The sequence below is a fragment of the Haliotis cracherodii genome, unplaced genomic scaffold, assembly GCF_022045235.1.
Source record: "Haliotis cracherodii isolate W230 unplaced genomic scaffold, xgHalCrac1.p SCAF_18, whole genome shotgun sequence".
NCBI classification, from domain to species: Eukaryota; Metazoa; Mollusca; class Gastropoda; order Lepetellida; family Haliotidae; genus Haliotis; species Haliotis cracherodii.
The window spans coordinates 6,871,640-6,884,742 of record NW_027266273.1 but is presented as its reverse complement, the minus strand read 5'-3'; the positions used below and the strand labels follow the sequence as shown (position 1 = coordinate 6,884,742).

Here is a 13,103-nt window from a genome sequence, read left to right as displayed (position 1 = left end):
AGACCACCGTCATATAGCTGAAATATTGCTGTGTGCGGCGTTAAACAACGAAAAAAAAAACTTACTTGCTGCCAACATAGTGTTGACTGTCACGTGTAACAATACTTATACACATACTCACTTTTGTAAAGTTTTTAATTCCCATGCAATGCCCTTGTAAGGCACAGCCATTTCTATATTATTCCACTGTTACGGGTGGCTGTTCAGTGAGAGTCCGTCTTCTCGAATGAACATAGGTATTTGAAATAAATTATCTGTTCATCGTCATGTCAATTCCTGCGCCGTTTATGGGATCTGTTTCTAATCCTAATTGTGTATCGTCTAGTAGCATATGATACTGACTTGAAGGGTCTTTTACACGTCTCAATGAAAACGGCATGACAGTACTGTTTAAACTTGCTTTCCTCTAATGCTAGAACTATAGCAGCCTTGTTCCCTGGGTATGCTGCGCTGACGCTACACTGACCCAGGCAATGACTGCACGCCTCCACAAGAAGAACAAACATGGCGGACACGCCATGTATGTACTATAGAAAACTCTAGAACGGGTGGTAAAAAAAATTCTTAGCATGTTCATGAATGCTCTTGTAATGTATTTGTCACGAGAATAACGTCCGTTGTACTTTTAGTGAAGGAAAACATTATTTAAGCTGTTTCGAGACTCGAATGTGGTCGTCACATTGGTGAAATGTAAACAATGACACACACCATTTTCAACAGTGATATGTGCGTTAATATATCGTGTCAGCTCACTGTTATCACGAAATCGTATACATATATTACATGGAATTAAACGGCCACGTCAATGAAATACCGTTGGCATCTTTATTTGATTATGCCCCATTTTCTCCCATCGTGAAATGATGGTTTATTGACGCCCAGTATCCTCAATAATGGTGTTTAATGATAGGGTCTGTCATCGGTTCCGATTTTTGGCCTGTGGATTTTATTCACACGAAAAGCCATTTAATTGTCATTTGTTTTCTTTTTACACAATGAAATTAATCATAAATATATCTAATAATTTTGGAAACATATTGGAATCATTTCAATCGAGTGTTTCTGAACTAGATCTATGTGTGTGCTTATTAAAATTTCGGGTCTGAATGGAATAATAACAAAGAATATGATCATAATTAATTTGGTACAGTGGCATACACATCTATGAGCATTCTATATGATGCAATATAGACACTGGGGAATCCGTGTACAGAACAACATGAAGAAGAGTGCATACCATTATTATTGAAAAATAGTTTTGATTATATTATCATCATGTTCGATGAAATATATGTGTACGAAATTATCTACAAATAAAGAACTCAATGAAAGAAGTTAAGTTGCATTATTGTTCAAGCAAAGGAAAACAACAGTATATCAGGATGGTAATAAATTACATTAAAAGCGCACATAAATTGTAATATTTGAGGATGAAAGCTGGCGACACGTGCACATGTGTACATTCCACTATTTATTTGTGAACTGTTTAACTAGGGGTGAGGATTACCGGTACCAATGAAACCTGTCTTGACTATGAGTACCATAGTTTGGGGGGCTTAAAGCCAGTATCAAAGCATTTACTGACATCATTCATAACATGATATACATGTAGATCTGACAGAAGTAATAAATCACATGCATGTAATATGATGTTATTATTTATTCAGCCAGTGGATAAGATGATGCATTGGTTCACACTCTTATGCTTTAACAGTACTGCTTCCATACCTAGATCAACACACAATCAGTGATGCTTTGGATTCAGGAGAATTCAAACTGAACATGTTGTCCGATTTTGCTTTGTAAATAACATACTAACCATGCTAACAAGTTCCAAAACAGATTATGTCAATTATTGGTTTTGCTTTTATTCAGGTGATCATGTTCATTATTTGGAGTTAATGTTGATTGTCAGTAGATACATGCCAAATTACAATTTAATTCCATGTATTATGTATACGATTTCGTGATAACAGTGAGCTGACACGAAATATTAACGCACATATCACTGTTGAAAATGGTGTGTGTGTCATTGTTTACATTTCACCAATGTGACGACCACTTTCGAGTCTCGAAACAGCTTAAATAATGTTTTCCTTCACTAAAAGTAACAACGGACGTTATTCTCGTGACATATACATTGCAAGAGCATTCATGAACATGCTAAGAAAAAAAGAATAACCACCCGTTCTAGAGTTTTTCTATAGTAAATACATGGTGTGTCCGCCATGTTTGTTCGTCTAGTGGAGGCGGCCATTGGGCAGTCATTGCCTGGGTCAGTGTAGCGCCAGCACAGCATACCCAGGGAATCAGGCTGTAACTATAGTGATTACTGAAGCGTTAAAACCACACACTCGCTCACTCATTCCACTATTGTGGCATTCTACCTTGAGCTGACACACAATGTCTTATCTGCGTTAAAAAAAAACCTCACTCGCTCACTGCTGTTAGTCACCCGTGAAGATCCGGGTTAGAATAAGACTTCAGCAAACGTATGTTTGCCGTAAAAGTCACTATGGTGTCGTTAGTGGCGACTGAGGGATCGGGTGGTCAGGCTCGCTGACTCGGTTAATGCATGTCATCGTATCCCAGTTCTGCAGATCGATACTCATGATGTCAATCACTTGATTATTTACCGACCGCCGTCATATAGCTGGAATATTGCTGAGTGCGGTGTTAAACAACAAACAACATCAACACTATTGTTAAGCATAAGAGAACAACTTTATGTGATCTTTTTATTCATGTAAGTGAATCAGTGTACGCTGCACGGACATTGGAATCCCAGTTTTAGTAATCGACATGTGTGATAGTTCCTCCATAACTTGAACATGCTTCTCCTCTAATCGGAATGATTGGTTGGCTTGAGGTAGAATACGCATCCATCCAGGCCTGCTCTCCTTGGTTCAGATGCGTCGTAGTGGTGATGGATGCTACACCACCTGCTTGCCCAACGATATAACCACGACCAATCAACGTGCTTCCTCTGAAGATGCGCAAACCCATGTAGGCGCTAGATTTTACCATCACGTTTGCCCAGAAGACATATATACCAGACACGGGGGCCGTGAATCTGCCAGTGGCCTTGTTATAAGCACCTCCTTGGTTATATAAGACGTTGTCAAATTTGAGGATACTCACTCTGTTGTGGTTGACATCTGACTGAAGGGATACGCTGTAGGCCACGTTGGTTGCTTCATGTGAAAAGAAATGAAAATATGTATGTATATATTCGCTGTGGTAGTACCACCCAGTTGTCCCGCGAGTTGAAAATCGATTGAAAAGATTCTGTCAATAGGATTTACTGGAGATCACGTACTATGTGTGTTGCGAGAAGTCATTTACTGCCTGGTTGATATAAATCATGGCAATGAGTTTAGAATTTAAACACATCCAAGACATCTTTAGATCTAAAAGGGTCATGGAATTTGTTGACATCATAAACGGAATGCATATTTGCTGTTAAATGTCTCGACATAAAATTAGCTGTCTTCTCAGAGCCTAAACACGCCATCCCCACAATCTAAACATGTTTAAATTTTAAAATGTTTCAATAAAGTGCATATCATTACGCAATAAGACAAATATGGATAAGATGTATAATATATTGAAAATAGATGTGCAAATAGGATTCACAGGCACTTGCGTAATATATGTACCATCTGGACTTCAACGAACTTGGTACAACAATAACATCAAAACTTAACCAAACTTGGTTAATGGTGACTAGGGAGGAAAACTGACATTGGTGACAACGGTCTCTGTAGCACAGGTTGTCGCGTGAACGACTACATATCAAGAGGTTGCAGGTTCATATTCCGCCGAGGTTTACAAATCTAAGTGTTCAGAGAAGTGTTGTTGCTGTATGAATAGTAGTATTTATCTCATACAGGAAGCTCACAATAAAAGAATATATATAGCTATTTTCTACAATAGACCCTTAACTGTTTTTAGTTACCACCGCCCATCCCAAAATGAATCCATCTATACTGCTAAAATAGCTTTTATCCATATACATAATTCCAAATAAATAAACAATGATTGTGCATAAGATAACATTTTTTTAATATGGCCATGTCGAAATCCAGAGTCCATACATGTCAGAATAGACTTATTAACTGAGATTATATGAGGAAAATAAGTCGGGAAATCTACCTCATGGAACAGCCACATCGAACTTCCTAAGGGCTCTCACGGGAGATAAGTTTGGTGATTCTAACGGGTCAACATTTCTCTACTTACCATGTGATAACGTGTCACGGAGCTGTGCTCCTGTGATCAGGGATGTTATAAAATAAGAATAAAGTGAAAAAGGAACGTAGTAAAAGGTTCAAAGGTTTGACAATTAAAGACAAATCCAATCTCTGCTCACACAGATCGTAAATTATTTCTATGAGCGCAAATATACAACCAGGTTTCAGCCAAACTTTGACAAGGTACGGACCAGATGCTTAGACTGCCAATTAAGTCAGCTGCGACCAGTTAACACCTGTGTCAATTAACTCCACACTCTAATGAGTGAATAGCCTCGTCTCATTAAAATAAGAGGAAATAAACACCGAGAGCTTATCCCTAAAATGAGTCGCTTAGACTACAAAACAGACCATTGTGTCTGAATTTCAACTAGTCTTAATCGACTGAAGATTCTGTCACTTTGACTGAACAGGGAAATACTAAAGTTCCCAACAGTTAGTTAATCATGGGAAAGTTGGTTAGCCACGGATTGATAGAAAATAATGTGCATTACAAAGCCTAGTAACTAAGATTAGTTCAGTACAACCAGACTAAGTCAAAATCTAGATCGACATGGCCCTGAACGCACTTACTGGCGAAACCTGAGTTTCGACCATGACCAACGATTTAACGGAGCCTGGAGGGTCAAACCACCAGATCTTACAAAGTTTATATATACATGTACACTGCGCGCGGACTTTGGAGGGGAACATCCTCTCCTGGGCCGCCGAGGAATACAACTGATGGGCACAACTAGCTATCGCATGTTTCTAAACATGGGAGAATCACGTACTACATATACACTGAAGATGTGAGTACTAACATAAAGTGCTGAACATAAGCTATCCAACGGTACTGTTAAAGATTCACAACAAGCTAAGTACAATTATTAATGAGGTAAAAATGACCATAAATACATGAGAAATACCTGAACGTATCTATAAATTTCCCTAATGTTTGCAAGTCATAATTACCCCAAAACAATATTTTCAATGCAAGAATATGGTAGCGAACAAATAAGTGATAACATACGTCCAGTCAATAAATGGTTTGAGAGGACATTAGATCACAAAAGAATGAAATAGGCGGGCCAATAATTCTCTAAAACGAAATGATCTGACTCTGTAAGATTGCGACCGCGCGCGTTTGCCGAGCGGTACCGGAAATAAAGCTGGACAACGGAGTGGCACGAGACCGTGACATGGGAAAACACGAACTACGGTGGCATAATGTAATATTAGCAAGCAATGCATCTTTGTTCCGAAGAGACAATGTCATTGATTCTTGGCATCATGCAACCAACTGGATGTCTATACTTACCAAGAGTTCGTGTAATGTTGGCGAGCAGTGCGTCGTTGCCTTGAGGATTATTACATGACATCTTCCTTTCACATCTCGCTTGCCGTGATTTTATGGCCTTCAGTTCTGTTGACATAACAGCTACAGTGCGTTCCAGTCGAAGCATAGCGGTGAACACACTATTTAAAATACAGCTCGGTGCGTTGCCCGGTGCTCGGCTGCTGGAGGCAGAGGCAACAGCAACAAACAACGCCAGCACAAACATACAACGCATCATGATCACTGGGCTGGGTAAGCATGGTACAGTAGAAGCTCGGTGTGTTTTATACCCTAGCTTGACGGAAGTGTCAATGTTAATATTGATTATCATCCACCAGGCATCATGATCTCATTGTGCATGGTCAGCATCAAAATATGAACAGCTGACGGGCCATCTATCAGGTACGGGGTTGTTTTCTCCTCCATGTGAGCTGATATTGGATCTTTGCAATCAATGAGTGTGAGAATATTATTTAACGCCGCAATCATCGATATACCAGATGTGTTGGATCCGGATAAGAATAGGTCTTCAGCAACCCATGCTTGCCGTAAATGCGACTATGCTTGTCGTAAGAGGCGACTAACGGGATCATGTGGTCAGGTAAGCTGACTTGGTTGATGCAATACATCGTATCCCAATTGCGTTGATCGATGCTCATGATGTCACAGTCACTGGATTGTCTGGTCCAGACTCTATTATTTACAGACTGCCATCATATAGCTGGAATATTGCTGAGGGCGGCGTTAAACAACAAACATACATACATACATACATACATACATACATACATACATACATACATACATACATACATACATACATAATTACAAATAAAATGACCAATGAATGTGCATAAGAAAAAAAAACAGTACATGTAGTCATGTTTTCGGCCGTAGTGTTATAATAAGTTAACGTTTATCACCAATGTCCATAAATCGCATATAACCCACATGTACCCGTCGTGATACTGCTGCAACATATATTATCATCTGAGATTTTATGAGGAATATAAGAAGGGAACATTCCTCAGTCTCAAGAACGAGAGTTTATGTAAGCCACATGTAATTTCCTAAGCTTATAAATTGAACTCTCATGGGAGATGATTTCTGTAATTAAGTGATCATGTACATGTAACATTGGCCAGCAGTGCATCTTTGTCCCGTAGTACGGATTTCATTGATTCTTAACCTGATGCTACGACAGCTCTTGTAATATTGGCGAGAAGTGCGTCTTTGCCTTGAAGATAAGATGTCATTGATAACATCTTCCTTTCACTCCTCTGTTGACGTGATTCTATGGCCTTCAGTTCTGTTGACATCATAGCTACAGTGCGTTCCAGTCGAAGCATGGCGGTGAACAAACCATCTAAATTGGTACTCGGTCTGTTGTGTACCGTAGGGCTACTGGAGGCAGAGGCAGCAACAACAAACAACGCCAGCACAGACATACAACGCATCATGATCACTGGGCGGAGTAAGCATGGTACAGTGGAAGCCCGGTGTGTTTTATACCTTTACTCAACCAGGCTAGCTTGACTGAAGTGTCAATGTTATCATCCGCTTGTTTTACAATTTGGTTCAAAACGTGAAGCATTATTATCTCATTCTGAGTAGCCAGCAATAAAATATGAACCGCTGACGGATCATATATCACTTCCGATAACATGTCCAATTCCTGACATAGCTTATGATTGAGGATGTCCACAGTATATCAATAGCCAACCTTAATGGTAATCATTATAACTTATACGTTGGAAACACAGTACTGATGTTTTATCTTACATTTGTGCATAGGGTTCTGAAAATGAGCGAGTGTGAGAATATTGTTCAACGCCACTGTCAGTTATACTACTTGCTCAACTCACCACAAATTGTAAGACATGTGACCGGTGAAGATCCGGGTTGGAATAGGACTTCAGCAACCCATGCTTGCCGTAAAAGGCGACTATGCTTGTCGATAGAGGCGACTAACGGGACCGGGTGGTCAGGTTCACTGACTTGGTTGATGCAAATACATTGTTTCCCAATTGCATGGATCGATGCTCAGATGTCAATCACTGGATTGTCGGAATCAGGTTCAATTATTTACGGACTGGATACCGTCTCCATAATCTTTAGAAATCACTGCTAGAAGCGGAATCCATTGTACGATTCTGACTATATCATAATCATGTGTCTATAAATAACATTCAATTAGTGATGATGCCAAATGTTGAAAAGGTGAGCGTATCCTGCCCAACTGATGACATCAGTCACAAACACATGCAAAGGCGAAAACGAGAATATATGGTACAAGTCAATCCGGGAATTGCATCGGACATCGCCTTTGTCACTGATGCGTTAAATTTGGAAATGTCCTGCGCATGTATACAATAAAACATTTTGAAAACTTTACCCGGGCTTTGGAAAGATTAAGTCACTCATATTGTCATACAGTGGTTAGTCACTCTGAATCTATGCGTACATCTAAATATCATTAGCTATTTGACCAATATTGAACATACAGGTATTGTTTTTGTACCATTAAATCACTAGTTGATTTATCCCACGATCGTGTATGTACTGTAGATGTATGTAATAAATGTGTTGTGTCGTTTGTGTCCAATCAGAAAGTATAACCTGCGAAGGCGCAAAGTTGGGGAACCTCATGTCTTTGATATCTTACACTTGGGCATTTGCACATGATCGGCGATACACAGATTATGTATTTTGTTATTGGTTTGTCAAATGCATATTGGGAGTCTGTGCTTCTCTATTTTTAGTCATATCTTTTATCATTTTCATTTTTGTGTGTGTGTGAGGGGGCGGTATCTGTATTCGTAAACCTCAAAGATTATTTTTAAACATCATGTGGGGCACTGTGGATCTGAGCATACAGAATAGCGTATCAAAACACCTGAAACAATTCTCATGCCACCCTGCAGGATATGTGGTATACCTTACATCTAGGTGTGTAGCACGTGGAGAAGCGATGTTAGATAGATATCAAATGTTTCCAATCGCCTGCAATAACCACTTCACACCTATATCATTGTGACAGATGGTGGGTGTTTATTTCCACTTGATCGCCAGAGATAATTACTTGACACCTTTACAATTGTGCATGTACTTGTATAGTAACACAAGTGATTGTTGCATATGTTCACCACACCATCTCATTTTCATGTACTGACGATTCTCTGTAGTGCTGGTGGGGGCAGTCGGGTAGCCCATGGCCAGTGGTTAAAGCGTTCGCTCGTCACGCCGAAGACCCGGGTTCGATTCCCGACATGGGTACAATGTGTGAAGCCCATTTGTGGTGTCCCCCGCCCTGATATTACTGGACTATTGCTAAAAGCGGGGTAAAACCATACTCACTCACTGTAGTACTGGTCCGTCTGAGTTCGTACATTCGATCATATACTCTTCAATAAAAGAAGGAGATACGTGCAAAAAACTTAAAATTTCAGAAAATGTAAGAGAGAAATTAGTGTCTAGTCACATTACATACGGTAGGGAAGTGTGACAGTAGATGTTATGACAGCGAACGATCTTGAAAGACGATAGGGGTAAGATGGGAAATGAAAAACGATGTGTTTTTTTATCAGTGGTGGGTATACCGCCTCGATTTGTCAAACATTCATTCACTTGACGAGACATACTCAGTATGTGTCTCCCAATGGCGATTTTTAGGGAATCTGTCCCACTCCTCTCGCAGCGCCCGCCAAGTTCAGCCAATGTGGTCGACCTCATATCTCCCATCATGTCCCAGGCCTGAAAGAGTGAGTGAGTGAGTTGTGTTTAACGCCGCTTTTAACAGTATTCGAGTCATATCGCGGCGTGTCAGCTTAATGTGGCAGGAAAGCCCGAAGTAATGCAGGTCTCAGACGTTGACCACTTCGGTGAAACCCACGAGCACGGCTATGGTCGCCCTGAAAGACAAACGTAGACCAACACGCATTGCAAACAGGACCACAAAAGCGTGTCAGTATTGTCCATTAAAACACATCTGTGACGTCATTCTATTGTTTCAACTCTCCATTATTTTTCAGGAATGGAGAGTTGTTTGTCAACTGTACATTATCTTGAGGAAACATTTGAATTAATTTCCACTTCTTATGGACGGAGGTACTTTTTACATTTATTGACAAGTGAATAATTTCATTTTTTCCGAAAACATGTGTCGCCAGCGGGATTCGAACCCGCATCGTTTGATTTGGTAACGTGTAATTGTCAACCTCAGCTACGGCGGCACATGAAGTTATGGTGTGAAATTAACTATTAAATATTTTCATAATTTTGCATAATGCTTAAAAGCTCAAAATAATATGATTTATTTTGTGTAAGAGCAGGTTACCGACAACAATGTTCCTATTTATAGCAATTAGATAAACCTTTTGCGCAAAAAAACAAATAATGTAATATACACAGTAAAAAAAGTGTTGCACCCCCTATACTTTTTCATGGAGGGGTGTTTTGAAAGGGTGTAAAGATAACCGAATTAATATTATAACCAGGATTTCGTGTATACCAACAAACCAGTGTATTGTCTATACAATGAACTTAAATGGGGTATTCCATGACCTTATGGCATGTAATAATCTCATGCTGAACTTTTACGAAAAATGAACGAACAACGAAGACGCATTAAGTATGGTGACATCTCAATAATTTTTAGTGACCAAATTCATCCAATAGGGTAAGAATGTCATATGGAGATTTGACGAACACAGTAAGTCAATATCGAGAACTTCCACCAAGCACTTGGATCACAGCTTGAAGTCTTCGTCTCATACCCCTCACCAGACGTTGGAATCGCTCCATGGGCAGCTGCTGCCACTCCTCGTGTAATGCTGCTTCCAATTCACGCAAGTTCTGTGGAGGAGGGTCCCGAGGATAAATCAGGCGTCCCAAAATGTCCCATACATGTTCCAGAGGATTCAGATCTGGACTCATTGCTGGCCATGGAATCTGCGTCAGAGCATTGTTGTGGATAACCTGGGTCACAGCTCGTGAACGATGTAGTCTGGCATTGTCATCCATGAATATCGGTCTGGTGGCCAGTGGATGATTGTCAAAATGGGGCACCACAACTGGATTCACCACCTCTTGGATGTAGCGCTCCCCTGTCAAGTTGCCTCGTATGGTCACTAAATCAAGCTTACAATCAAATGAGAAGCATCCCCAGACCATAACAGATCCACCTCCATATGGTACAGTTGGCATGATGTTTCTTGCAGTATAAGCTGTTCCAGGACGCCTCCATACTCTCACTCTGCCATCCACAACATGCAGAAGGAACCTGCTTTCGTCCGACCAGTGGACTCTTCTCCAGGACCTCAAGTTCCAGTTCTGTCTCAGTCTACACCAGGCTAGACGTAGTCGTTTGTGGTTGTCTGTGAGTTTAGGTCGCTTGATAACCCTTCTGGACTTCAATCCTGCAGCTTTAAGACGATTTCTCACGGTCTGGGTACTGAACTGTTGACGAGGAAGCCAAAGACGTTTCAAGGTTGTGCTTGTAGCAAATGGATGACGCCTTACCACCCTCAACAACGCTCTGTCATCTCTAACTGTGGTCTTACGTGGTCTGCCAGAGGGTCTGCGATTCCTTACATCATTAGTTTGTGCGTGTTTTCTGACCAAACAGCTTATTGTTGAGTAGTGATGTCCGGTTCTTCTGCCAATCTCCTTGAACGAAAGACCTGCTCCATGAAGGCCAATAGTCTGCCACTTGACTGCTTCTGACAATCGTCTACCCGGCATTGTGGGTTACAATAAACTGGGCTGTCAGAGAACATCTTTTATAGGCGATGTTGAGCTTAAGAAGATACTGCAATCTGCAAATGTCATGCACTATGCAATTCACGTGCTGATTGCTACGTTTTGGTGATCATCTTCCCTCCGAAAACATTACGCATTTCACATCAGATCCCCAAGGAATACCTACCATTAAAACCAGAGTCGGGCGTTTTAAATGCTGTGATGTATCAAACGTATTAATGTGGGGGTGCAACACTTTTTTTACTGTGTATATAAATATTCCTTCTTCGGGGCTCTATATTTCCTATTATTCCCGTCAGCATGTATTAACACTGTGCATGCGATAAATACTATTTTAAAGCCCAACGAAATTATGAAGAGCCGTGTACCATGCATTGTAAATGTCAACTCGCGACGGAGCTTGGCGCACTTGCAACAGCAGTAGAGAACACATTCCTCGTGCATCACGCAAGGCCGACTCATGCAGTAGAATTACAGACAACAAAGAATTCTGGTGTATTTTTCGAATATTTTCAACAAAAGAATATTTTGTCAAAGTGTAAAAGTAGGGATGAGTTTTAAGCAAGGGATTATACTCGTAACTCGCCATTTCTTTAAAATATTGGGCCTCAGCCCCTGCGGGGCCTCTGCTCCATTATTTTGAGTGAGTGAGTATGGTTTTACGCCGCTTTACGCAATATTCCAGCAATATCACGGCGGGGGACACCAGAAATGGGATTCACACATTGTACCCACGTCGGGAATCGAACCCGGGTCCTCGGCGTGACGAGCGAACGCTTTAACCACTAGACTACCCGACCGCCCCCCATTATTTTTCTGGAATGGAGAGTTACTCGGACATTGCTCTCCACGTTACCCTTCCTTGCACAACATGGAGTGGGGTTCGGTCAGTAATAGTGATGCCACCCACACCATAACCGACCCCGTAGGCTACACATGTTGCAGACGCCGCATCGGTAGTTCATACACAAACAATGAATGAAATTAAGTAAATCAAAACTGTATGACTCAAGACGATTGACAGAAATAATATCACATAGAGATTAATATACCTTCCTTGAAAGTAAGAGGCGACTACCGGGATCGGGTGGTCAGACTCGCTTACTTGGTTAATACATATCGTCGTATCCAAATTGCGTGGATTGATGGGCATGATGTCAATCAACGGATTGTCTGGTCCAGACTCGATTATTTACAGAACCCCGTCATATAGTCGGAATATTGCTTAGTGCGGCGTTAAACAACAAACAAACAAACAAATGGCCACTCAGCCACCCCTGCACAGTAGAGCATGGAATGCAAGTGCACTTACTTGTAGTCGGGGTCAGAATGATCGTACTCCTGAACTGACACGAGATGTACTTGATGCGAGTAGTTTGGGTCGGAAGTATCACTATTCCTTAAATCTCGGAATTACCGCGGCCCGTACTTATAGACATTGCTAAGGATTTCCACTGCCCCCACCTGTCAGGATTACTATGGCTTACCACTGTCCATACATACCGGGATAACTATGGATTACAACTGTTCCAAAACAAAATGGATTACCATGGATAATCACTATGCCTACAGACCCGTAAAGATCCGGGTTAGAATAAGTCTTCAGCAACCCATGCGTGCCGTAAAAGGCGCCTAACGGAATCGGGTGGTCAGGCTCGATGACTTGGTTGATGCATGTCATCGATCCCAATTGCGTGGATCGATGCTCATGATGTCAATCACTGGATTGTCTTGTCCAGACTCGAATATTTACAGACTGCTGTCATATAGCT

The 13,103-nt window shown here is 41.0% G+C and overlaps 1 protein-coding gene across 1 annotated transcript; it reads right to left on the bottom strand.

The window, feature by feature from the left end:
- Window positions 1-2,790: 2,790 nt before the first annotated feature.
- On the bottom strand, window positions 2,791-5,997 carry LOC139466016 (complement C1q tumor necrosis factor-related protein 7-like). The gene is made up of 3 exons (XM_071248031.1): window positions 5,960-5,997; window positions 5,554-5,819; window positions 2,791-3,194 (listed from the first exon to the last, which is right to left on the bottom strand). Exons 1-3 carry the CDS (start codon window positions 5,995-5,997, stop codon window positions 2,791-2,793), a joined length of 708 nt encoding a protein of 235 aa, XP_071104132.1.
- Window positions 5,998-13,103: the final 7,106 nt, after the last annotated feature.

Coding starts and splice junctions, on each gene's coding strand:
- LOC139466016 (XM_071248031.1), bottom strand. CDS start 5,997: ATGGAGGAGAAAACAACCCCGTACCTGATAGATGGCCC. Junction 5,820..5,959: donor CCGTACCTGATAGATGGCCC/GTCAGCTGTTCA, acceptor ATGCTTACCCAG/CCCAGTGATCATGATGCGTT. Junction 3,195..5,553: donor CAACATTACACGAACTCTTG/GTAAGTATAGAC, acceptor TTTCACATGAAG/CAACCAACGTGGCCTACAGC.